This window comes from Chelonoidis abingdonii, chromosome 4, assembly GCF_003597395.2.
Source record: "Chelonoidis abingdonii isolate Lonesome George chromosome 4, CheloAbing_2.0, whole genome shotgun sequence".
NCBI lineage: Eukaryota > Metazoa > Chordata > Testudines > Testudinidae > Chelonoidis > Chelonoidis abingdonii.
The window spans coordinates 133,385,611-133,412,258 of NC_133772.1; the positions used below are offsets into that span (position 1 = coordinate 133,385,611).

The 26,648-nt window shown below is 45.0% G+C and overlaps 1 protein-coding gene across 2 annotated transcripts in view; it reads left to right on the forward strand.

The window, feature by feature from the left end:
* Positions 1 to 25,623, forward strand: part of TNFAIP2 (TNF alpha induced protein 2) — a 38,036-nt gene extending 12,413 nt beyond the window's left edge. For both annotated transcript variants that reach the window (XM_032771618.2, XM_032771619.2), the window contains exons 2-12: positions 4,506 to 4,918; positions 7,288 to 7,927; positions 12,996 to 13,110; positions 14,541 to 14,663; positions 15,888 to 15,988; positions 16,092 to 16,190; positions 17,966 to 18,092; positions 18,858 to 18,980; positions 21,677 to 21,832; positions 22,365 to 22,486; positions 23,551 to 25,623. In XM_032771618.2, coding sequence (XP_032627509.1) covers positions 4,522 to 4,918; positions 7,288 to 7,927; positions 12,996 to 13,110; positions 14,541 to 14,663; positions 15,888 to 15,988; positions 16,092 to 16,190; positions 17,966 to 18,092; positions 18,858 to 18,980; positions 21,677 to 21,832; positions 22,365 to 22,486; positions 23,551 to 23,692 — 2,145 coding nt within the window. In that variant the 5' untranslated portion in view covers positions 4,506 to 4,521 and the 3' untranslated portion in view covers positions 23,693 to 25,623. The remainder of the gene's footprint in view (positions 1 to 4,505; positions 4,919 to 7,287; positions 7,928 to 12,995; positions 13,111 to 14,540; positions 14,664 to 15,887; positions 15,989 to 16,091; positions 16,191 to 17,965; positions 18,093 to 18,857; positions 18,981 to 21,676; positions 21,833 to 22,364; positions 22,487 to 23,550) is intronic.
* Positions 25,624 to 26,648: the final 1,025 nt, after the last annotated feature.

A 26,648-nucleotide genomic window follows, 5' to 3' on the forward strand; every position in this document is an offset into this window, starting at 1 on the left:
AATAGGACTTAAGCACTTTGAGAACTTTACCCACAAACTCCAATTCTGCAGTGAGATGTGGATATGTGACAGCTGCCATTTTGGCTGACACATCAGGAAATGATTTGGGGACTTCCAGAGCTAAAGATTCCTAACTGGAGCTGAGCAGATAAGTGATTTTTGGCTTGGTTGTGGAACCAAAAGATCATGGGGGGAAAAAAGATTAGGTTCATTTCATGTCAGAACTGGATGTTTCAGTTTTTCTGTTTCTAAGCAAACGGTCATTCCCAAATGTTGCTTCTGTTGAAACTATTTGCTGAGTTTGATCTGAATTTGCAAAGAGTTTGGGGGTTGCCACAAAACTGCATTTTTCATTAAATGTATTAGTCACTGGAAAAAAAATGTCACGCAGCTGTACTCACATCCTCTGTGGATCAGCAGATTTGAGGACCTGTAACACACACTCCCGGGGTTACACAGAGGCAAACAGACTTCTGTCCCGCTATGGAGCCTCACTGAAAGTCGATAGGAATACTTGCATGCTAAAACTTGCACATGTAAATGTTTGTGAGATCGGTACCTGTCTACACTGCAGCAGTCAGCAAGGCTCCCAGCACAGGTAGACAGATGCATGCTAGCAGGACTTAAGCTTGCATGCTGTCTGAATTGAGTGGCTATTGCAGTTTAGGCAGCAGCATGGGCTCTCAAGCCCCTGGCTCTGAGTGTGGGTGGCGAGCGTGAGTCTGTGGCAGAAGCTCAACATGCACACTCCTGTTTCGAGTGTGCTAGTGTAACCCACACACCTTCTGGGTGTGGTGTTCTGTCCCATCTAGTGGCACTGAGACCACTTAGAGAGAGAGTTAAATGAGTTTGCTCTACAGCTTTCACTAAGTGCCAGGTGGCTTTTAGTTCATGCGGTAGAGGCTCATGCACTAAGGTCCAGAGGTCCCTGGTTCAATCCTGCCCACCGATGACCGGGGTCTGTCAGTGTTACACTAGCTCAAACCCCACTAGTGCCCATCTGTCTACTGCGAGGCTTTACTGTCAACTGAGAGGCTCACTTCCAGCTGCAGTGCAGACAATGACCTAAGTCATTATAGGGGGAACACACACACCATATTTATTCCTGATCTCATAGGAGGTATTAATTTGGCCCTGCAGATCTAGATACAAATAAGTCTTTGTTCTGGAAAACAGAGATTAGGACAATAGCCTTGTGATATATAACCACTGGGCATCTGTCTAGATCCTCTATTACAATGGCATCCTTTGAAATAAATGACAAATAAAAGAGGAAGATGTTTTACGTCATAAGAACCATAAAACTGGAGTTGATGTACCTTATTGAGTCTAGCTAAAGTGAATTGCAATGGCTAATTACCCAAACAAAAACAAAACAAAAAAAAATCCCCACATTTCTTTTGTAAGATTCCAGAAGGGGAAATTGTATCCCTTGTTTAAAGTCATAATTAGTATGATGTTAGCGATAATGACAACATCCTTAAGAGCCTGAGCATCAGTCCTCCCATCTTCTCTTCCTGTGTGAGTGATGCCACAGCTGCCGTGAAGACTGGTTTGAAAGAACTACCATTCAAGCCCTCTGTTTCTGGCCATTGTGATAACATTCCTGCTGGCAGAAGAGTCAGCACATCTACACCTAGGATTTCCCGGAGTCATCCCTTATTCCTATTCATTTGGAATGCTATTCACCAGGTTTTAACTTTTAGCAAACCTTTGTGATCACTTGCAAATGAGCGAACCTGTTAAATGAGGTGTGTGCCTGGTAATTTTTCATAAGCCAATTATCTTGGGTTGATTTCTGCGTGTGTAGACTGGCAGTGGCACTGAATATAGCCAACAGGTTTTTTTATTAATAAAATGATCATGTTTCTCGCATTCTCTAAAAGCAACCTGCATTATTTCTTCCAAATCCTGAATCTCACCCCATAGGTCAAAGCGGGGAAGGAATACTCCTGTGTAAAACTGAATGATTCCCTTTCCCAAGTGCCTGTGAGTCATAAGTTTGTGTCATACTGTCAGCTTGACGTTCTAGAGTAGTTGTTTTTGGATGATGCCAATGTCAGTAATCAGACTCAAAACAAAGAGCCATAGTCTTCCAATTGTCATGCCTACACGTCAGTGCTTGTATCAATGGAACCTGCATCTAGGGGAGTGATCAAGCATATATCCTAGTACGTAGCCCTAAATCTTACAGTATAAACTGAAGAAGAGCATTTGGAGGGCTTGATATTATAAGTTCATTTGTTAGGGGTGTGGTCATCGCCAAATTCTTCCGCCACTTCTAACCATGCAGCTGCCCACTGTTCTGATGCTACAGTTTCACAGCAGATGCTGAAGGGTGGCCAATCTGCATATAGCAATGCATTAAATGTGACCTGCATGAGAGCCAAAGAGCGGTGTTGGCAGCAAGGACTAGAAACTTAGCTTGGGGGGGGGGGTTGTTTTTTTTTTGGTTTTGTTTTATTATTGTTTGTTATTACAGAAGTGTCTAGGAGCCCCATCAGGGACAGGACCCTATTGTGCTAGGTGCTGTTGCAAAGAAACTGATGGCTTTGGTCCCTCATTCACCAAGAATGCTTCCTACTCACTGATAGGGAGTGAATTTTTTAAGTACTGATATTTTACAGTACCGAACATTTGCAGTGCTGATTCCAGTACCACTGGAAATTCCTATATGATTAGGATCTGCCTGTCTCAGGCCACGTCTAGACTACGCGCCGGATTGGCGGTTAAAATCGATGCTCGGGGATCGAAATATCGCGTCTGGTCTGGACGCGATATCTCGATCCCAGAGCGTGCTTTTAGGATCGATTCCGGAACTTCAGCTAGACGACAGGACTTCCGGATTCGACACAGCGAGCTGCGCGGATCGATCCGCGCGGTGAAGACGGGGTGAGTAAATCGATTTTAGATATTCGATTTCAGCTACGCTATTCTCGTAGCTGAAATTGCGTATCTAAAAATTGATTTTATTTCGTAGTGTAGACCTGGCCTCAAGAACAGCCCCCACCCACCCTTCCTTGCCATAGGAGGATACTCTCACTGTAGAAACTTTGGCCAGGTTCTACACTACGAGATTAAATCGATTTAGATACGCAATTTCAGGTACAAGAATAGCGTAGCTGAAATCGATATCTAAAATCGATTTACTCACCTGTCTTCACCGCGCGGGGATCGATCCGCGCGGCTCGCTGTGTCGAATCCGGAAGTCCGGTCGTCTAGCTGGAGTTCCGGAATCGATCTAAGCACTCTCTGGGATCGAGATATCGCGTCCAGACCAGACGCGATATTTCGATCCCCGAGCAATCGATTTTAACGCGCCGATCCGGCGCGTAGTCTAGACGTGGCCTTTGAGTTGAATTTGCTTCCCATGCTATTTCAAGCTAGTGCCTGGAGGCCAGCATTTGTGCTGTGTAAGGCCCATCTCTTCTGAGGGGGTGGGATCTAAAGATTTGGTTTATTTGTGTGGGAATTTGACAGCAGACGAGCTGTATCTTTTTAGATACTGTAGCTGCACCAAGAGGCTTTCTGGAATGGGGGGTATTACATTCCAGAATACATTTTAAAAAGGACCAAAATAGTCTACAGTGCATCAGTCATTGCTAGGATGTATCCTACTTTGTTTGGACAGCCTAGAGTACAAAAGGACCCTGACTCTGACTGGGGTCTTTGGTGTTTCAGTGAGACTAGTAATAAATATTATGCTAATGCAGGAGAATTCACTCCCTGCAGACTTTAATATTACTTGATAAGATTTTTTTTCCCAGTATATGCCTGATTCTCCTAAACATTGTAAATGGGATTTTCAAAAAGCTTTCAACATTGGCTGAAGTGAGAGAGTTTTACTAGTGACTTCACTGGGAGCATAGTTAACCCATCCCAGACTTCCCCAAAAAATGCATTTGCACACCCAGCTTGTCTGAGTTTTATGATTGTGCTTTCAAATCCGGTAACTGCATGTGCAAGTTGCCAGTGGCAACTGTCGTGTACCGTCAAGTGCAGATGTGTATGCATTTCTGTGCTCATAGAGATTAGAAGCAGGCCCAGATTAGGTGCAGGACTGGGCCCCAGGTGTGCCTATATTACAGACTGTGTATATTAACCTCGCTGTGTTCCTTGTTTCCACCACACTCTGGAAAGACATGTACTTATGTATTTATATAGACTTCTGAAGATTTCCAGTAAAGACAGTTCTGAATCATCACTTTCAGGTTCCACAGGAATACATCCACCCACCTTGGTGTTATTAATGTCAACAAAGGTGTTGTCTTGAGGCCCTGTCTAATGTTCTGCAGATCGCCTGCTTCAAATGCTCCTCCTGACTGACACACTCTTGGGCCGTAAGCTGTAACTCGCTCAGTGCAGCCCACACATGTTTAACAGCAGATTACTGTAGCAATTTTCATTTACAGGAATAGGCCTTCAACGTTGTGCCACTGGCATGTTGTTTTGTTTTAATGCAACTAAGCATTTGGGCCTGACAACTCCTTTACTCTAATTTACAGGCTTAAAAAAAAGAAGATGATAAAAATGATGCCCTTTTTCAACAACAGTCCTTTTGGGATGGGTAAGATTTCTAAGGACTGCATCACTGGAGTAAAGCCACCTGGAAAACCTTCTACATTATCAGAATCCGAGCCAGATAGTGTGTCTATTGAATCAGCTGTGGAAGAGACCGAGCCAAAAGATCAGGTGAAAACTGAAAGCCGAGGACAAGATTCTGCTCTCGGAGACTCACATGCACCTTCCACTCAAGCCAATGGGAGCTGTCGTCCTTCATCTGAGTGCAGAGATAGTCCCAAAAAGAAAGGAATAAAGGGAAAACTAAAAGATGCCTTTTTTAATTTTCGGGGTGGTCAGAAGATAGCGAATCTAACAGAAAAGGATGGAGCAGTGACAGACAAGAAGCCACTGACAGGTACAGTATGCGCCAGTTCTATCTATCTACACTTATGGCCACCCCACAAACATTAGTGTATTTTATCCCCACAGTGCCCCTTGGGGGTGAGGAAGTATTATCCTCATTTTACAGGTGAGGAATGGAGGCATAGGGCAGATCAAATGACTTCCACTAGATTTCCTGTGAAGTCTGTGGCTGAGGCAGGAATTGGACCAAGGTCTCCCAGGTCTACTAGACTATCCCTTCCTCCTTCTAAGCAATTAGTGTTGTGTAGTCTATGTCTAATGTAAATGTCCAACCCTGATACAGATAACAAACAGACTTGGCAAAATGTGTGCATGTCTGACCACTAGGATATATGTCTGGAGGCCAAGCAGGTTTGCTGGCCATTCCAGCATCCATGCAGCCTCGAGGCTAGCCGGAAACCACCTGTTGTCAGTTGTTCTTGGAAACCACACCATCCGCAAAGCCAGGCCTCTGTAATGAATGATGTAGATTTGGACAACGATAATTGACCTTTACTGGGAGGGGTATTCTAACATGGCAGCCCCTCCGGTCCAGAGGATAGTGCCTGAAGGAGGATTGGACACTTTAATGCTTACCTACTAGCACCAAGTATTTGTATTCCGGCCAACCTCTCAGGGTTTGTCTATATGAACAGTTAGTTTGTGGCAAGCTGAGGTGTAAATCTACCCCACACTAGCCTGCCATGCACGAAGTGTCTGTCTGTGTGGACCTTGCTAGTGTGCACTATAAATTCCTTAATGCGCATGCATTTTGAGTTACCCTGCTTTGAAACGAGTGTCGATTAAAGCACATCCTGGAATTTTTAGTGTGCGGCAGCAGGGCTTATAGGGACCCTTAGTGTGTGGCAGGCTAGTGCAGGAGAGATTTATATCTCAGCTTGCTGCATGCTCACTGGTTCTTGTAGAAAGGCGTACTTGTGACACCTTAGAGACTAACAAATTTATTTGAGCATAAGCTTTCGTGGGCTACAGCCCACTTCATCGGATGCATGCAGTGGAAAATACAGTAGGAAGATGTATATATATACACACACACACACACACACACACACACCGGCTGCAAATGGACCATTTTGATTACCACTGCAAAAAGTTTCTCTCCTCTGCTGGTAATAGCTCACCTTAACTGATCACTCTCGTTAGAGTGTGTATGGTAACACCCATTGTTTCATGGTTGTGTGTATGTGTATATATATATAATCTTCCTACTGTATTTTCCACTGCATGCATCCGATGAAGTGGGCTGTAGCCTACGAAAGCTTATGCTCAAATAAATGTTAGTCTGTAAGGTGCCACAAGTACTCCTGTTCTTTTTGTGGATACAGACTAACACGGCTGCTACTCTGAAACCTGTTCTTGTAGACAAGCCCTCAGGCATGGCATAGGATGACAAATCAGTTTTCCCTGAGGTTTTTTGTTCTGGTGCCCAGCTCTTGGTACAACAGCAAGTACCAAGAGCTGGACAATAGATTCTGGATTCTGAGTACTTGCCAACCGTTTCTATCATTCTGTTCCACAATCCTAGCAGAAATCTAAATTTAGGAGCAACAATATTGGGACTTCATGTGCCAGGTTTTTCAGTTACTGTTGTAGTCTGTTTGCTTATGCTCATTCTTCAATGTCTTAGCATGCCCGTGATTCATGTGTCGAATTCCCAGTGATGTCACTGGGCATGACATGACTGGAATGAGCAGATTGCCTTCACTGTTGGTCAGTGGCACTATTAATGGCCTTTGAATGATTTGTAGTCTTTCTGGTGACTAAGGTTTTGACATCTGTTCCCTCCAGTGTGATCTTTGAAGAGCAAGCGGACACAGGTGAGAACTGAGGATGTATCATCTCATTTCCACTCCTTCCCGTCACTTACATACGCTTACACTAAAGAGCACAACTGGCTGAGCTTTTGGTGTGTCTGTGTGCACTTTCCCATAATCTTCAGTGTTCCTGCTATAAAGATGCAGGTACCACACAATTTAGTAGCCTGGATCTTTTTTACTGCTAGATGGATGGCAGAGGGTAAAAACAGATATAGATAATATCCCACTTGAGTTTTGAAGCTATCGATCTATAAGCCCTGAGTAGAACCTCTAGTATTTTAGCATAAGATAGTTGGCAGTACATCTAACCCCTGGACTGGTAATACCTTGGCACAGCCTGAGTCACAGTTATCTCTAGTGAGAGAGATGGCAGGAATATTCAGAGATCGCTAAAAGTCACCTGAATGACACTTTGCCGTGAAGTCTAAGAATCTGCATTAAAAGGGCTATATAACTGAATGTGCTGTAGTATCGTGGGCCATTTTTGTTGAGATGGGAGCCTTGGTCGTAAAGCAGTTGAGTATAAAAATTGTTCTTTTGACAGTTGAACAAATCAGAGAGCACCTTGAAAGTGACCAATTCTTCGATGCCACTCAACAGCTGATTGCTCTGGAGCGGGCCCTTTACAACAACTTAGGTGGCAAGAGTGAAGAGGAATTGTCAAGGGAGCAGAGCACAGTGGAATCACTCTATGAACTACTGAAGAGTAAAGTCTTCAGCATCATAAGGAATTCGATAATCCTAGCGCCATCTAATCCAAAGTTACTACGGCATGCCGTGTACGCAATAGAAGAGCAGGAGGTGGAGGATGAGAGATACAAGTCAGAGAAGCCACCTGACAAGGTCGTGAGTTACAGACCCAGAAAATGGAAGGAGGTTTGGATGGACACAGTGAAGCAGTCTGTAACTGATCGTATGAAAGACATCCAGCGCACTAGCTCTGCTGAGACCCTGTCTACAACTGCTTTTTGCTTTCTGCACATGGGAAGGACAATGAAAGAGGATATGATAACAGTGGTGGAATGCATTAAACAACATTACCACGCGCAGTTTAACGTGTGCAGCACATATGCAGAATGTTACCATAGCTATTTCTCTTCTCAGCTGCAGCTGATTGCTGAGTTTGAACTGGGAGATAAGGACCTATATCTCCTCCTCACCTGGGTGCAGAACTTTTATCCAAAGTAAGTGGTGATTATATCTGCATGTTTCTCACTAGAGTTGACTGATCTGCATTCGTGTATTCCCGTGCCATACATGCACAGGGTCTATCATCACTTAGTCTGTTATCTTTGGTTTTGCCAGTGCCAGATTTTGGATAGTAGATTCCAGAAACAATCAGTAAAGGTGATTTCTCTCTCCGAACGTTTAGAAATGGTGTCTGAGCAAAGTGTATCTAATAAGAGAACACTTAGTCTGGATCTACACTTAAAAGTTATGTCAACATAGCTGAATCTGACAAGGGTGTGAAAAAAACCACACTCCTCACCAACATAGCTATGCTGACAAAACCCCTGTTTCAAGGCTGGCTCCAGGCACCAACTAAGTAGCAGGTGCTTGGGGTGTCACTCCATCCACTATTGGGGCGGCTGCCGAAGAGGAAGGGAGGGAGTGAAGGATCTGCTGCCAAAGAGTGGAGTGGTGCAATTGAGTTGCTGCTGAAGTGCTGCTGATCGGCTTTTTTTTTTTCTTTCTCCTGCCGCTTGGAGTGGCAGAAAACCTGGAGCCGGCCCTGCATTGTGTAGATTGAGCTATGTTGACAGAAGACGGCTTCTGTTGAGGCAGCTAGCATTGTTCAGGGAGGTGGTATTCCTATCCCAACAGAAAAAGGCCTTTAGTCGGTGTAGGCTGGATGTACACGAGAGGGCTGTGCTGACAAGCTGCATGGTGTGGACATAGCCATAGTATAGGGGATATTTATGGCAAAATCCTTCCTTTGCTGTAAGCAGGCACACTGGGAAGTGGGTATGTGTTTGGAACCCATCTGAAAGTGTAGGAGCCATCTTGCCAGTGCAGGATAGGCAATGGCAGCTGGGAGATACTCTGCAGCATAATTTACTGCCGGTCCCAGAAAGGAGCAGGGTTCACCCACCTCTAGAGCAGGCTCCATGTTGCAGCATGTGTAGAAGGTACCTAGGGGTCACATCACACCCTATGCTAGCAGACCATACCACTCTGCAGGCTGGTGAGAACTGGCAGGTGGGCAGCCAGGTCCCTTTCCCAGTACCTTGTGGCAAGTGCTGCCACATGGGTGGGGGGGTGCACTCTCATGTACCCCCACCAGCAACACCCACGCGGCCCAGGGCAGGAGTTTGTCTACAGTGATTAGTAATGTACAGCATCAAGTACGATTTTTACAGTATTCAATTCAGACAGTAATTTTGAAACTCAAACACCTCTTGGGTGTCTTGATAGCCGTGCCAGGTTATACCCTGTAACTTAACATCGTGCAGGTGGCAGAAGATGCCTCTCTGTCTATGCTCTGTAGGGGATCGTTTGCCAGCATGTACAGTTACACTTTATTATCATGCTCCCGTGCACCGAGTCATGCCAATTACACTCCATTGCTCTTCAGCCAAGTAGTCAGGGAGTCCCCTCACCTGTCCCTGTGGCTTAAATACATAGGATGGTATTTGCCAGGTCTTGTATTGTGTGGTCCTTGGGCCTGACGCTCCACTAATGTAAATCTGCATTGCTCCATTGGCTCCAAAGATGCCCACATATTTATGTGCAAGTTGGCTTTGCTTCACTGGTGTCAAGTAGATGGCTGATTTTTGGAATCAATGGTGCTATGCTGATTTACCCCAGCTTGAGGACCTGGCCTGAAATCAACACCTGCAGTTTATTCTAATCCTCTGGGGAGGATTTTTCACTTCCCCTCAGAGTGCCACAACAGCAATCTTTCAGCCCAGTGGAGCTGGAAGGGACTCCAGTCCATTGCTGCCACTCTTTAATCAAATAGCTCACAGCATCAGGCTGGCCTGGCCAGGCTCCCTATCCCGAGCACCCCTCCAGCTGTGCGACTGAACTCTTCCAGATTCTCCTTCTCTACCCCAGTCACCTCCTGGGGAAGTGAAGGACCTTTTTTTCTTGTGGCCCCTCATTCAACTGCCGGACTGTGCGCCTGAGAAACGTGATGTGAAGTCATCTGGGAGGGCAGAGTATGTTGCTTAGGCATTACCCACAGTCCCTGTGTACCTCAGAGGGTGTGTCTACACTGCAGCTGGGAGGCGTAATGCCCAGCTCAGGTAGACATACATGGGCTAGCTCTGCTCGAACTAGCACCTGAAAGTAGCAGTGAGGCTGCAGCAGTGTGGGCGGAGGCTTGGATTAGCTGCCTGAGTACAATCCCTCCTGGTCCTGGGGGTACAGCTCAGGCAGCTAGCCCGTGCCACCATGGCCCCGGTGCTATTTTTAGCATGCTAGTTTGAACACAACTTGTGCATGTATGTCTACCCACACTGGAAATCACATCACATAGCTGCTTAGTAGATACTCCCTGAGTTAGGAGAGCAAGGAATGGAACCCAAATCCAGCAGAGCATTAGCCAAAGGACTGTTATTGGGCTAAACTACCACATGTTTTGTAAAACTGAACTCCTCCAAAGTACTAGACAAACCAGTTGCTCTGCTGTTAGATATGTTTTGTGAAGAAGTCGTGTTTCTTATCACAAACTGTAAATACAAAAGCTGTGTTACTTTATTTTAAAACCCCCAAGTATTTTTTTCCTAAGTGCTGCTTTGCTGTAAGATGGAGTGACTTGAGGTTGATTTTAGAATTTTTTCAAAAGCGCTGCTGCACTCGGGGTAGAAACATTGATCTGCTAGTCATGTTTTAACTACTTTCATAAGGAGCAACACGTGATTAAATTGGTATTGCTAAATATGGATGTGAGAGTTTGCAGACACCTTCCCTTATACTGCAGAGACTGTCAGCGTTTCATACCCAGCCTAACCTACTTCCAATGTTAAACACGCACTGTGCAGTGGGGGAAGGTACATGCACAAGGCACGCACCTGCCACTGGTAAATGAGGATACGTGATGGCGCTGGGCATTTCATAGGAGACCACAGGATACGTACACCAGGGATGAATTTACCCCAGTGGGTTGAAATTCTAAAAGCAAGTCCGTTTTTTCATACACAAAACATACAGTGTTTCATTCACAGTGTCCTATCACTCTGAGTGACTTTATTTGAATATATGGAGATGACAGTAGATTTCCTCCGTGAAAGAGTCTCCTCAAACCATGCTTCTCATGTAACAGCCTGAGTGAAACATAGCCGTCACCTCTAGCAGAAGGCAGGCTTCTGGGCCCAGAGCCTGAGCTCATGCTAAGGAGTGCTCAGAGCAGCTGAGGAGAAGGAAGGTGTACACAGTTGGACTTAGTCATCGTTGTGCCTCCCTTCCCACCCATGATTCTGGGCACTGGTTGCTCCCCTCACAAAACAGTTTTAAGTTAGTTGCCTGTGGCCCCAAGGGGCTATTTCACCTGTCAGGGAACAGCAGAGTATAGAGAATCCTTGGCCACACCTCCTGCAGCAGGCAATAAGAGGTACAGCAGTGGTTCGTGTTGCCGCAGGTTCCCCTTGCACTGGGTGAATCCTCCTGCAGCTGGCCATACAAGTTTTACGGCAACTTTGCACCAGAGACGCAGCACAACTCTGATCCCGAGACATTTAAAGGTGCAGCACACGGGGGGAAAAACCAACAATGACATAGCTACACATACCGTGCAAGCCTCCCTCAGCGTATTGCATTCAGAAAAGTTCTGGCATAAGCCAAAACGTTTGGCTTTGTTTTGAAAACCGAGTGGGTGGTTTTAGGAGTAATTTGGGAGAGGTGAATCAGCAAATGTTGTTTCAATGTTCCAGACCACTGGATTAGGGTAGGATGATCTAGAACCCTGGCTATTTTCTTACACAAATACTCTGTGAAGGATAAATGGTGGAGCTGAGTGAACATTTTTGACTGAACTTTTTTCAACAAAAAGTGCAGATTCCACACCTTGGCCATCTTCCCCCACTAAACTGTGCCTGGCACAGCACTACTGCTGCTAAAGATCTGGCAACAAGTTTCTGAAGTTGTAGAAAAGCAGCCCATATATTGTTGCTAGTAGTACAATGTGATATTTGTGAAGTGATGGTTCATATATAAATGTGGATGTTGGGTAATCACTAACATTACTCACTGCAGTGCAAAACCTGCCTTCAGTGTAATCTCCTTTGAGGCTGATGGAGTGATTCCACATTGACACCAGGGTAGCAGTTGATTTCTGTCTCTATGTCAAGCCATCAGTCCTCCCTTCAATAGGATTTCACAGAAATGTTACAGGGAGAGCAACCGTTTGGGGTTCGTTTGCCCAGTGTGCGTATCCCCAAATAACCACACCGGAGTGGAGAGGCTAGTATTACTTTATTTGAGCTCAAATAAGGTGCACGGAGATGCAACTCTCAAATCATGCACGAATTACTATCCGTTGCCATGTCTTATATACCTTACTTGTTTACAGAGATGTTCACAGGTGCTACAATTCATCATTTACAATTCATTAACTACCGGATCTTTTAATTAACTATATCCTTAACCCATACTACTGACCCCCCCCCTTTGATCGATTACCTCCTGTACCACAAACAAAAGAACAAAAGAAAATGATAAATGATCACATGTACTTATGCTAGCTAGCAGGCCTAAGAATGTAAACTTCTGACCCCACGCCATATTGCCTAGTTACTTGGAGCTTTTCTCCCCGCCCCCCCCAACAGAAAGAACAGCAGGATATGAGACACCAAAAGCAGCCTTTTGGCCATTGAAATTCTAAAAACAACTGCTTGTCCAACGTTCCTTTAGTCACTAAAACCCAGTGTCCCATCAGATAATTCAGCTATTGAAGGAGGAAGGGTTTCCTTTATTTTCATTGTTTTGAATTCTCCCTTTCCCACCAGAACTCAGCTGCTGGCACAAAACTCAATTCCTGGTTCCATTTAGGCTAGAACACTTCTGCACTGTTTGAATTCCCACAGCAAGCTGTGCCAGTGTCCATTATTGTTTAGTGGCACGAACAAACTATAACTGGAGACTTGGGCTGCAAAGCCTGGCTGCTGTCTCCAAGCCCTGCCTAGGTTTAAGGGCAGCACCCATTTTTACATCTGGTTTTCACTAATTTCTTTAGCAATGTTAGATTTATGTAAACCAACTGTCTTCAATTACATGACTAAGAAATATGATTGCTTGACTTTTTCATTCCAGTGACATAAGAAAAAATTCCATTTTAATGAAAGAGTTGGATGAAGCTAAACTGGGGAGCCTGTTGCCACCCAAAATGATCGAACAGCTTGAAGTTAAATACATGTATAATGAAGCGGTGAGAATCTGTTCATTCCTTTCTTACCTTTATTTCTGTGACATGCCTTAGTGAAGCTTTATTTTGTCCAGGGCAGAGTTACTGTGCATTGCCCTGCTCCTTGCCTCATTTTACATACCCTTCAAGATCAGACATGTCAGCTCAACCTTGCTAAGTGGGTGGGAAATGAATCATGTTCTCTCTTGCACAATGATCTACATAACAAAATGCTGTTGTCTTCATGTTCAGCCCAGCCTACTAGCCTTGGGGGCTGCATGGCTATTTACACAGAAAAACAATTATCCTATCCCTGGAAGCCTAAGAGGGAATAAACTGTCAAAGATTTTTTTGGACCCAATTTTAAGTAAAGCATGCAGAGAGGGCTCAGTTCTCGTCTCCTAGCCAGGTATGTGCTGTGTCACTCTAGTGGCATTACTCCTGACTTGCATGCTGTTGTCAGAGGAGACTCCTACCCAAAGCATTTGTGAAAGCAGGTTGGGTGCATGCAAAGGGGTGCAACTGTGCAGGCCTGCTTTTTAAAAATCTAGCCCTTAACTGTACTGAACAACCGTGGCAGAAATGGCAGAGAGACTGTTAGTCTTGTGGTCTTTTGGGGGAGAGGGGAGGGAAGATGGAGAGCACCCAAGTGGTGACCATTCTAGTAATCAGTGCTTAGAACCGTGTGATCAGTCAAAAACATCAGGCTAGAATTCTTGGAGACTTATAAGTAGAGAGGAAGTTCAGTCTGGAGTTCCAGTCTATAATCCCTTCCAGATGTGAGCTAGGACAGGCAAGTTGTTGAGCAAACAGAACCCAGCAGTAGCCTCTCGGTGTTAATTACAGTATGTGCCGTGCGGCTCTGCAGTTATCCATGTCAGGAGCAGGAAGGGTCAGCGCTGAGAAGCAGCCACTATATGCAGCATGCTTCTCCTCCCAACCTGGCAGCTAGTCAGGTGGCGATGTGCCCAGAAGACTGTGCTGCTTTTTGTAGCATTATCTTCTGGGCTCTGGCTGGTAGAGGAGCCACAAGGGAGACTGAACAGCACCCAAAGCATTGGAGCTTCCATTTCCCTTCTCCTGGGAATTGGGGGCAATATCCTGTACACCTTCCAAGCCTCTCCCTGAGGAAACATTAATTGGGAATATTGAAATGAGTATCAAGTTCCAGAGTTCTTGTATGCCCTCCCCTGAGCTAAGCACAGGAGGGTACAATATGGTCATGAATAAAGACTGGGCCCTATGGGTATAGGGTCTTTACACGCATCTCTCAGAGGGTAGCTTGTAACTGGCAGAGAGCAGATTTTCAAGTTCCTAGCAGGGATTGATGTAAAATTCTGTTAGGCTAGACAAATTACATGACTGAGCAGTAAAATGTAGTCCACAAACCGTGAGCGCTAAAACCACGTACGTGGCTGTGGTAAATGTTGTTTCTTTTCCTTCATTCTGTCAAGGCTTCTGTCAAGAACTGGCTGGCCAAGAGTTTAGAAATGGAAGTAAAGAGGTGGACAGAAGAGAGAGAACCGGAAAAACTGGATGGACGTTTTCATAGTGAATTAGCCATAGATGTCATCCAGGTAACAAATACACTGAAGTGCGATGTTTTACTTGATCCAGGATATACTGAAAAAGAAATAACTATCATGCAGGTATTAGGATTTGAAACCAAGTACAATCCATTCAAAAAGCTCTGGATATCCACATAAAGGGAAGACTGTGTAATGGTATGGAAAAATCTCTCTAGGTAGTTGACATCATCATAGTAACTGTGCACTTCCTAATTACAATGGATTTTATCCTCAACACCCCTGTGAGGTAGGCCAATGCTGTTATCCCCATTTGATTGATGGGGAACAGAGGTACAGGAAGACTAAGTGACTTACCCAAGGTCACCGAGGGAGGCTATACCAGAGCAGGGAATTGAACCCATTTCTCCCACAGCACAGGCCAATGTCTTATCCACTAGGCCTGCCTCAGTCAGAGGCTATGGGCTGATTGCATGGGTGGTTATTCATTAGGGACTAGCAGGTCCCTCTGTTCTGCAGTCCTGGGAAACTCCCTTTCCCCACACCTCAAATATGTTAAGGGGAAAAATCCTGCCCTTGTTTGACCTGACAAAAGGGGAATGCATGTGTGTAACCAAAACTGAACCAGTAGGACCTCTTGTACACAAATGAACAAAATGGCAGTTATTTGTTGACGAACTTGGCTGATTTTCAGGTTATGTTAGACAAAACAGCTCTTTTCCTTCATCTTTTCTTGGGTAGGACTCTTTCCCCCTGCCCAGAGATTAGAAGATATTTTTCAAAAAGTGTGCATGTATTTTTATATATATAAAATCATTTGACACTATGTTCACACTTTTTCTTCCTCTGAATTCCTGTTTAGTTTCTCCTTCATTTATATTCCTGATTGAAATCAGAGGGTGGAAATATTGCATTAGTGTCCAAAATAAATACAGTTCCATTGCTTATTCCCAGGACAGGCAATGTTGTCCAGCAGCTGGGACCCTGTGCTGGGACTCTGGAGAGACTAGCATTCTGTTCCACGCTCTGTGTGACTTTGGACAAGTCACGGCACTTCTCCACCGTCTTTAGTTATAGGCAGTCAACGCAGGCAGCTGCCACTGGCTCTTGCTTTGTGTTTGTGCAGTGCCTAGCACATTGATCACTGCTCTTCTGACACCAGTGACTAATAAGAAATCAGCATCAGCCACCTTAGCAACTCTCCTGTGGGTTTTTTTGCAGGGGAGGGTTGTTGTTGAAATTTGAAGGTGACAGTTGTTCAATTTTATGTCTTAGACTATTCATGGAGGACAAAAGCGAGCTACAGAAATTACACCTGAACTGGGAAAACAATTGTCCATTGTACTGTTGGTGGAGCTGTCAACATTTTTGAAAAGGTAGAGTAACAATCTGTTGCAGGAAACAGCTTCCTAAGCGCAACGTTGACATCCAGTTGCAAAGTTACTGATCCTGATTTCTTCTTTCAATCTCTCCCTTTAGCTACCAGAAGGCCTTAGAAGAATTTAAAGAGAAAAACAAGCAGCACAGCTATTTCCAGGCTACGATAATTGCGAATATTAACAACTGCATGAATTTTAGGTAAGTGTCACAATGAACATGCTTAACTTATTGCTTTGTAATCAATCCGGGTGACAGTAGCTTGTGGCGGTAAAGAGCATTTCAGCAGCAAATCCATGGAAACCTTTAATTGTATTTTAATATTTACATACACTGTAGCTTCTCTCTCTCTAAATCAGTAACTTCCAGTATCTAATATCCAGAAAGTTTAATCAAATCTTTACATTATATACTTGTCACTCTTATTATTTAGCTAGTGTAAATCAGCATAGCTCCAGGGAAGTCATTTATGTGTCATTTTAGAGCAGCTGAGAACTCCACCCAAAGATTTTCAGCTACTACGACAATCCTATTATTCCAGATTTCAACTGTTCCTATTGAGTGCAAGTTCTGACAACATAGGGGTCATGGAATCAGGATACCAGGGTTTCATTCTTTGTTCCTACACTGATTGATCATAGACAAGTCACCTAGTCTCCAAGTGCCCATCTGTAGAACAGATATGTGCTTGGGGTAAAAGAAAAGTGCCATTTGATTATTTAGGAACATGCAGTTTCATTCCATTAGGACAGTTTCCACAACTGCATTTTTCCTTTTATCCAAGCTGTGCATCATTAAATAATTTTGCTACAAAACTAAGGTACCCTCTGGCTGTCCTAACAGAGTGGAGATATTATCTATTATTTTCATGAAATAATGGAAAAACAATAGACTGAATCCTGTGTGAGAGGTCAGAGCCTGAGTCAAACTGTTCAAAAGGCACAAGGCCATAGGCACAGAGTTTCTATTCTGCCGGGGGATGCCGCCTCTGGCTCTGCCCAGGCCCTCCCCTACTGCACCCTTCCACCAATGCCCCACCCCCACCCTGCTTCTTCCCACCCCTGCTCCGCCCCTGCCCTTCTTCCCACCCAGTTCCACTCCCTCTCCAAGTGCACTGCACCCTCACTCCTCTCCCGTTTCCCCCCAGCACCGTCTGATGCCGCGAAACAGCTGATCTCTGGCAGGCGAGAGGTACTGGGGGCGATGGGGAGGCAGTGATCCGTGGAGCCGCAGGTGGACAGGAGACACCGGGGGAGGGAGAGGCGTTGATGAGGGGGCTGCCAGTGGGAGCAAAGCCCTCACCATTTTTTTTTTTCCCCCCATGGGTGCTTCAGCCCCAGAGCACCCACAGAGTCAGTGCCTATGCACAAGGCTGAGGAACTGAATCCTACAGCCCAGCCAGTAGTAGCCAGTATCCACCAGGGCCATAGGAAGGAGCATCAGATATTGCCTGTTGCCACTCATTTCATGAGGGTTTGAGTCTATGTATCTGCACTGTGTGCCCTGTGAACCTGCTACAGCTCAGCTCACCCACAACTTCATTCCTGCATTCCTGTGCCAAGAACTGCCATCAAGCTGGCAAGGAGGTATGGAGCTCCTGCAGTGCCTGGGTCCCATGTAGCAGGGGATGTTATTTCCACTGCAGTTTGGCCTTTACCGGGGCAATGGCAGGGCTATTTGGATCTGCCCTTTTGCCGTTCACATATGCAGTGATAATTTACATGCACCTCCAGTAATAACAGAACAATTGCCAGACAGACAAATTAAAGTCATCATGTAATCAGTATCCCTCCCACTAACACTGACCATCACTTCTACTCTAAGACATAGAAGCCACTCAGAAGTCTAGTTTGCTTTTTGGGTAATGACCAAAACTTGATGTCCTGGTGCAGGTTCTATTTTCTGACCTATTAAAATGTGTCTCCCACTAGTGTTCCTATTTTGTGTAACAAATCTATCCCTGCATCTTGTTTCAGAGACCACACGGAGAAAACCACGCCATCAGCACAAGACAGCATGAGATTGAAAATACTTGGTACACTTAGTGAAATAGAGAACCTGGGCTATGATGTATTGCTTCAAGATTTGTTTCTGGAGTTAAAGGTAACCTGTGTGTATTACATGAATAAATACCAAGCATATAGGAATGTAATTGTATCTTATGAAATATTCCTGTAGAGGAAAAGTCTAATATGTTACTGATTTGATTTGGGACAAAAAAGTAGGTTCCACATAATTTTCCCAGCATTCTTCTTTTGGGGTGGGAGGGGGGTTAAACATATAGCAGCACAGTGTTCCAGAGTTTATACTACACATCGTAGTATCTGATCACATTTCTTCGCTGAGGTCATCATCATGCTGTCTTTATCAAAGCAATGAATATACATTTCATGTTGATTGATTTAACTGAATGGGAAGTTTACAGTCTAAAGAAAAATCTGATCTTTTCTCATCTATTAGAGAGGGGCCCCAAGCCAAACCCCACAACCTATCACACCCAAACTTGAGAAAAGATCAGAGCCAGATCTGAACTTTAAGTCTCAGCCCCCACCTTCATTATTAAACTCAATTGGATCCCATTGTTTTATTCCTCAATGAGGGTGACCAGATGTCCTGATTTTATTGGCTCAGTCCCGATCTTTGGATCTTTTTCTTATATAAGCTCCTATTATCCCCCACCCTCTGTCCCAATTTTTCACACTTGCTGTCTGGTCACCCTATCCTCCATTCACCCCTTCTCCTGTAACAGGCCATCTTTAATTTTTGTACAGCACCATGCACACCTGTTGTATAAGATGTTAATCTCTAGGTACATATTTGCATTTAGACTTTGCTTTGTAGAAGCTGAACAGCATGTTCTTTCCTCAGCCTATTTTTAGAAAGTTCACCCAAAGTAAATGGCTTTCGTGCAGTGAAACGATGAATGAAATCATTCAGGCTACCAGCAACCATCTTTCAGAATTCAAGACTCTCCACGACCCCTTTTATCAGGTAAGGTCAAAGGGAGACATTGAAAGAATTCTAGGGAATCCAAGCTTGGCTTGTCAGCTAGGGACCATTCTGATGCTCAGCTATATGGACCCACCTCAGTTTGGCCAGGGGACTGGCTGTGCATGTTGGCAAGTGCCATCTTAACCCCATTTAAACTGGTGAGTTTTCACAATTAGGTAATCCCTCCTTGGGAATGGGATTTGCAAATCATCCCAATGGCCAACATCAACTCCTATCCATCAAAGCCAGATTCATGTACCTCCTTCTGACCTTGGTTTCTTCAGCATGATGGCCAAACACGTTGAAGCCTTTCTAATGTTCAGGCAGCTTTTCAGAATAAGGCTGTGTCTACATCAAGAATCTGGGCTGTTGGTCCTCCAGCCCCAGCATGGCTGCACATGTGCAAATTAGTTTATGGTGGCTTTGATAATCCTAAGTATTTGCAGGGGTGATTGCAATGGGCGCCAATCCCAAGAAGAGGCCATGTCTAGATGTTGTGATCTGCAGTGCAAGCTTCTATCCTCAGCCACATCCAAGTCTATATTTTTTGTGGTTATACAGCAAGCCTCAAATAGACAATGTCCAGTCCCCATGTAAGAATTCTGTTTCCTCCTTTTGTCTCTCTAATAATCTGAACAAATTTAGTAATATTTGTAACCAAATAGGGGACCAGGAGGAGCTGAGGCAGATTCCTGTTTCCCTGCGATATTTCTACCTCTCGTGCATCACTCGTTCCCAGTAGGAAATCCTCATTCTGGGAAAGAGCCAATTCCCAGACATCATTTGCTTTGCTTCGAGGGGCTGGGAGCCTTTGTGCACTGGGTAGAACAGGACTCCAGATCAGCCAATAATAAGGAGATGAGCGAGTACTTCAGAACTAATGAGAATCCAGCATGGCTGTCCATCTGTAACTGAGGGCAGGAATTTGGCACACTGTGTTTTAGCATTGGGACCTGTGGTAACTTAGCCTTCCAGTCCCAGACCTGGACTTTAGCGTCCACAATCTGGTCCTGTCCCAAACCTGGACTTTTGCGTCCAAAAGTCTGGGGGCTTACCTGAAACTCCCCCAAGCTCACTACCAGCTTGGGTATTTGGGCTGCCACCAGGTCAGGTAGGTAATTTACTTTAGGGGGCCTGACCTCCCCCTTTCCTCTCTCTGGTGTCCCCAACCCTCCCTGGGTGGGACCTCCAGATTCCAAATCCCTTGGATGCTAAAAGCAGGGGAAAAAATCCCTTCTCCCTTCCTTCCCCGCCTTGCACAGAAACCGGTTTCTCTACTTCCCAAGCGATAAGCGTTCTCTACCCTCAGGACAATTGAGATGCAAAATGCCACCAGCTTGGCTTTGCCTTCCCCCGTGTCTGCTCTCGTAGCAGTAACAGGAAAAAAACTTCAACCACAAGAGAACAGAGATGATTCTTTGTCTCTTGCCCCGTAGCCTGCTCCTTCCCTGAAAGCAATAGGAAAATAGCTCACAGCCTGGCTTTTCCCTTCCCTTTGCCTCCCTAGGAAAAGAAACTTCCACACGTTTTAAAAGAAAAAGTTTATATAAAAATAGAAAGAAAATATAAAACAATAATCTTGCATTAAGAAACTCAATACAGGCTCTTGCTTATAAGAAGATATGAAAAAACAGTCTGATTTAAAGATAGCCCAATTAAACCAGTCCAACAAATCAACATACAGGTAAATACACCACAAAGATCATCATAGCCGAATTACTTTGCGTTCCCTGGGTACTTACAGATGTTTAGAAGAAACTTTAAGATAAGATGGAGTTAGGAGGAAACCTTGTTTACTCACAGCTGAGCAAACAACAAAGACCCCTGGTATACAAATTCCCGCCCCTGACTTTAAACAATCCAGTTCTCTGATTGGTCCTCTGGTCAGGTGTTTGGTTACCCTTTCCAGGTAAAAGAAACTTAACCCTTACCTTACCTATCCATTTATGACAGGACCATATTGCCATTGATCCACATGTACAAACAGGGACTTAATGCTACTTAAAGGTGTCCCAAACAAAAATTCGAAACAGACCCTTCAACCCTTTCCCTGAGCTCACCTATGCTAGCCCAGGCCATCCTCCCGTCCCCTGGTGAATGTCTCCTCCATTCCCTCTTTCCTCCCCTAACTCACCCAGCTCCAAGACCGCTCTTGCTATGGTCCTTCATGGCTGGCCTTGGAAAGAGGCTGCACATCTGTGAGTCCCCTGGTGAGTGGGCAGGAGCTGTTACTTTCTCTAGACATTCACCTCCTGCATCAGCTCCACCAGGGGCAACTATGGAACTTGGGGCTGGGAGTAACTGAAAAGAAATTGCCCAAGGCTGTCCTCTCCATGACAGCAGTGGGCGCAAGTCTCTTAGAGGTGGGATAGGATTGTCCCTCTGTTGCTACTCTTTGGAAGCATCTGAGGCTCTGCCCATTCGCTGCCCATTCCTCCTGTCAAGTCAAAGGTGAGTGCTTGGAGCCTCATTCTAACTCCCAGTTGCAGGGCTCAGCCCCTGTAGCCCCACCCCTCACCACCACTGGACTTGGATACACAGTAGGAGGGGGCTATGGAGCCCTATACGTAAGTGCAATTGAGATAAGTGGCAACTCTGTGCCAGACATCTGGCATAATCTGTAGCCCTCCCAGTGGGTTCCATGCATATGATCCTACTGAATTAACTTCCATTCTCTCTCCCCGCACCACAAACAGGGCATTATGGAGAAGATTCATGGTCACTTGGTGAGAGAATACATTGTGAGGCTAATTAAGAAGAAAGTCAGTTTGAAAACCCCAGAACTACAGCAAAACTTGGCAAATCTCATTTCAACTCACGCCTCCCACTTGCAAAGCTTCTGCAAAGAGAAGGTTAGTGATGGCTCACCATGTCCATCTTAGAACTTAGTCCTATGAACTTCTGAAAGGAGTTTTCTTCAGCCTCTAGCATTAAATTCTTCAAATGCTATTTAGTTTTTTCAAGTGGATGTTACACAGAAGGGGAGTTTTCTGAGGTTCGGGGCGGTTAAAGTTGGAATATATGCCCGCGGACTGAAGGTTACACAGTTTACAAGTCTAACACTCTAGTAGCAGCAAATGGGCTGCCAAGTATGATGTTAATTTCCCACTTCCTCCTGATTACATGCAATTGGTTCCTTTCCTGTTATGCTCAATCTGGGCACGGCTAAATCCAGTTTAGAACAAAGTCTCTGCAAACTATAGGGCATCATTTCTAATCGCTGTTTGGTTCCTTCCTTCGTGCCAAACCCAGTTGTGTCAGAAACTGGCTTAGCTGGAATCATATTTAAACAGCGTTCCTTGGTTATGTCCCCACCACATGCAGACAGGGTTTTGTATTCCCAATGGACCTGTATTAGATTGTTTGCTCACTATTTTCTGATAGGGGTCCAAGGCCACGTGGTTGGATTCTGCACTCCCAAAACTGGCTGAAATAATCAGACTTCAGGATTCAAATGGCATTAAAATAGAAGTTGCTACGCTTGCTAATACATACCCAGATATGAGGTAAGAGGTACTGAAAAATACTTGTGAACATTAATAGGAACGTCCACAGTAGTTCCATGAAGATACTTGAGTATTAGATGAAAAGCAGCTAGTTTGAGCATCAGCTTTTCTAGATCAGGTTCAAGCACTTCAAGGCCTGCTACACAGAGAGCAGAGAGTTCATCATCCATACCAAGTGCCTAGGAACACTGCCGCATGGTGGGTAACAACTCCCCTTTTAGAAGGTACAGTTCAGAGATCTTGATAGTAGGTTTTTTTGTTTTTCCCCCCCTAAATGTTCCTGACCTCTTTTCCAAAGTACATACAGATCCAAGTTCCATAATTCAGCTGTGTCACCACTGATTTTATAGCTCAAATTAGGTGTCTTCCACTCTATCCCTCCAACATGTAATTTTTTGTGACCGTTTGGCTGGTACCCCATCAGCTAAAATAAGTTGTCTTAAACAAAACACCATCTAGAATCTACACATTCTGAGCCAGGGATCAGGGTATAGCCATGTTAGTTTGTATCCACAAAAACAACAAGGAGTCCAGTGGCACCTTAAAGACTAACAGATTTATTTGGGCATATCTGAAGAAGTGAGTTTTTTACCCACGAAAGCTTATACCCAAATAAATCTGTTAGTCTTTAAGGTGCCACTGGACTCCTTGTTGATTCTGAGCCAGGTTTCTCCTCTTCATGTCAACTGAGGGCAGGGGATGGTGCAGTGGTCAGGGTGCTAGCCTGGGATTTAGGAGACCTGGATTATATTCCCTCCTCTGCAGAGACTTCCTGTGTAACCTTGGACAAATCACTTAGCCTCTCCATGTCTCAGTTGCAATCAACAGAATTGAGATTGAATTATTTGTATTACGGTAGTGCTTAGAAGTCTCACTCCTGGAGCAGAACCGCATTCTGCTAGGTGTTGTATAAACACAGAACAAAAAGCACTTCCCCTGCCACACAGGGGTGTTGTGAGGATAAGGACATTAAAGACCTTTAGGTGGTCAGATGATTGGGCCACAAAGGAACCTTAGATATATACACAGAGTGGCACTAACACTGGATCTTTTCTGTTCGCTAGCAAAAAGCACGTTGCTGCCATCTTGTACATCAAGGGAAACCTGCCAAACAGTGAAGTAAGAAGCATCCTGAGCATCCTGGATGTCAGCACAAAGTCCACCACTTCCTGTGAATCACTGTTCTCAGCTATAAAGATTTCCTAGGCTTGATCCCTGCACCCAGCACTCATACTGTATGCGACTATTTGCTAAGCTAGTCAAAGTCACAGCATGGGGCTAGGTTCAGCAAGCCTCACACATGGGCTGTGTAGCTAACTGGTGCAGCAGCATTTCTCTAATGAAGTCCTTTTTTGGTCATTGTGAGATTGACTCCCCTGTGGGAAGAGATTTGCTCTGTGCTTAGCTATGAAGGGATGGAATCTAATGGAGGGGTTGTGTTCTAGCTCTCTGAACAGCAAACAGAGCTCTCAGATCAGACACTGACTCCCTCTGAGGTCTCAGGCAATCCCACTATGCCTCAGTTTCCCCCTGGGTACAATAATACTCCAGTTACTTCCCAGGGCATTACAAGTATTACCTAGCTAACTAATTATTTAGCTAAGCTCTATAAAGCATGGCTTGTCCTCTATGGAAGAAGAGGATCTTTGCTAAGCTTTTTTGTGGGGAAAAATTAAATGTAAAGTGATTGGGGGAAAAAAGTTTCAGAGCATGCTCAGTAGACATCTGCTAGGTTTTCTTTTTAATCAGAGGCTAAGAAGCTGCATTTTCTATTAGATCAATAAGATGTGGCGAAGGGGTCAGGAAGGAACAAAGCCTGCCCTGAGGCTGGCTTGCAGGAACAGTTTGGATAAGGAAAGTTTTAAAGGGTCTCATTGAAGGTTGTGACTGCATGCTTTTCAAAAAGTGAAACTGCCTTATCATGGACAAGAGAAAAGTCACAGCACAGAAAGTTGCTGATCTTGGAACTTTAGGAGCTTTCGGCATTTTGTAAAATCCAAATTTTAATTTTTTAAAAATCTAAGTTTTGACACCTTTCTTGTGTGAGGCTATAGCCAGCACAGTGTAAACTGATGGGCTGCTGCCCAGCTAAGCAAGCCTTGCGGAAAGCATTCCCTAGCCACATCATAGCAGTCAGCCAGAGGTGGGAATTTACCACTCCTATACCCCATTCACCTCCATGAGGTGTGAATTTCTAAGCCTGCTTGGCAAATTAGGATCCAATCTCTGCACACAGAGCTCCCATCAGAGTTCTAGGTAGGATTGGGATTCTAAGTATTCACATTTCTGACTTCCTCCTGTTTATGTTCAGTAGTTCCCAGTGCTAGAGATTAAGGGTTTCTATAGCTAATTATACATTGCACTAGTTGTTGTAGCCTAAGGCCCCAATTCAGCAAAGTACTTACCTTGCTTACATCCACAACATTCAGCAAAGCATGTGTTTCAGTTCTATTGCTTTCAATGGGATTTGAACACGTGCTTTAAGTGTTTGGGAGCCTAACTGCCACACACATTTTGTGTTATCTTTTTGTATAAAATCTCTCTCTCTCTCTCTCTCTCTCAGTTGCCCTCTATCCTGCTGTGTGGGTTTAGAATAGGGTTGGAAATACCAATCTTTGGTATGTTTTGAAAGCAAGTTTTTGTTTTCAAAACTTAATCTTTTAGTCAGAGAATTAATCATCAACATATCCAATTTGTTGAATCCAAGACCTTTACCCTTTGTATCAAACTGTAGAAAGCTCATCTGCAAGAAGTAGGGTGACTAGATGTCTTGATTTTATAGGGACAGTCCTGATTTTGGGGTCTCTTTTATAGGATCCTATTACCCCCACCCCCATCCCGATTTTTCACACTTGCTGTCTGGTCACCCTAACAGGAGGATGAATAGTGACTACGGAAACTGTGAAACGGCAGTTGCAGACAAAGCCTATTGGCATTAACGTCACTATAAAACCATTTTAAATGTGACCACATCTTGTGTATGCTGCATGTAAGCTTCTGAGTTCTAACCCTGAGGTTATATTTCCACAGGTACTTGTAGGTCATCGGTGTATTTTAGAATCCAATTTTATTTTCTCTAATTATCTTTGTATGCAATATTTATATTTAAACAGTATTAAAATTATGCTGGAAATATAGGTGACTTACCTCTGGTTGTGTGTATGTACTGTATATACCATATGCATGGGGAACCCTGTGTATTCCTTCGGAGATGATTCCCTTAGTACTTGCACCCTGACGAATGTTAGGGTAGGACTGCCAACTTTCTAATTGCAGAAAATCCTGCCCCTTCTCAGAGACCCTGCCTCCCACTTACTCAACCCTTGCTTCCTCTGTTGCTCACTCTCCCCCACCCTCACTTACTCGCTCATTTTCACCAGGCTGGGTCGGGGTGTGGGCTCTGGCTGGGGCTGCAGGCTGTGGGGTGGGGCCAGGGAAGAGGGATTTGGAGTGCAGGAGGGGGCTCGGCTAGCGGCATGGAAGGGGGTTTGGGGTGCGGATTCTGGGCAGAACTGACCTCAGCGGCCCAAGCATTTCCCAGGGATGGAGGAAGTACAGGTGGCTCCTTAGACGCGGTGGCATGTCGCTCCAGCTCCTAGGCAGATGGGCAGCCAGGGAGGCTCTGTGTGCTGTCCCTGCCCCCAGTCACCATCCCAAGCACTGGCTTCACAGCTCCCATTGGCCATGGCGTTCCTGGCCAATTGAAGCTGTGGAGCTGGCGGGCAGGGCAGGATAGGGGCAGTGCACAGAGCTCCCCTCACCACCCCTTTGCCTAGGAGCCAGAGGGACATGCTGGCCACTTCCTGGGAGCCATGCGGAGCTGGGCACAGAGCCTGCCTGCTCTGCTCAGGGTGGCCAACCAGACTCTTAGCAGCCCTGTCAGCTGTGCTGACTGGAGTTGCCAGCATTCCTTTTCAAGCAGGCATTCTGGACGCCTGGCAACCCTATGTTAGAGTCCAGTGCCTCATACGCTGAGGGTACTACTGGAATACAAATAAAGAGAAGCTAGTACTGCAGGGCCACATGGGTGTGTGTGTGTGTGTGTGTGCGCATGTGCATACTGTACCTTATTCACTTGATACTGTAGCCTGGCTTCCTATGGTCTTGGGAGCAGGGATTGTAATTTCCTGTGTGTTTGTGTAGCATCTAGCACCGTGATGCC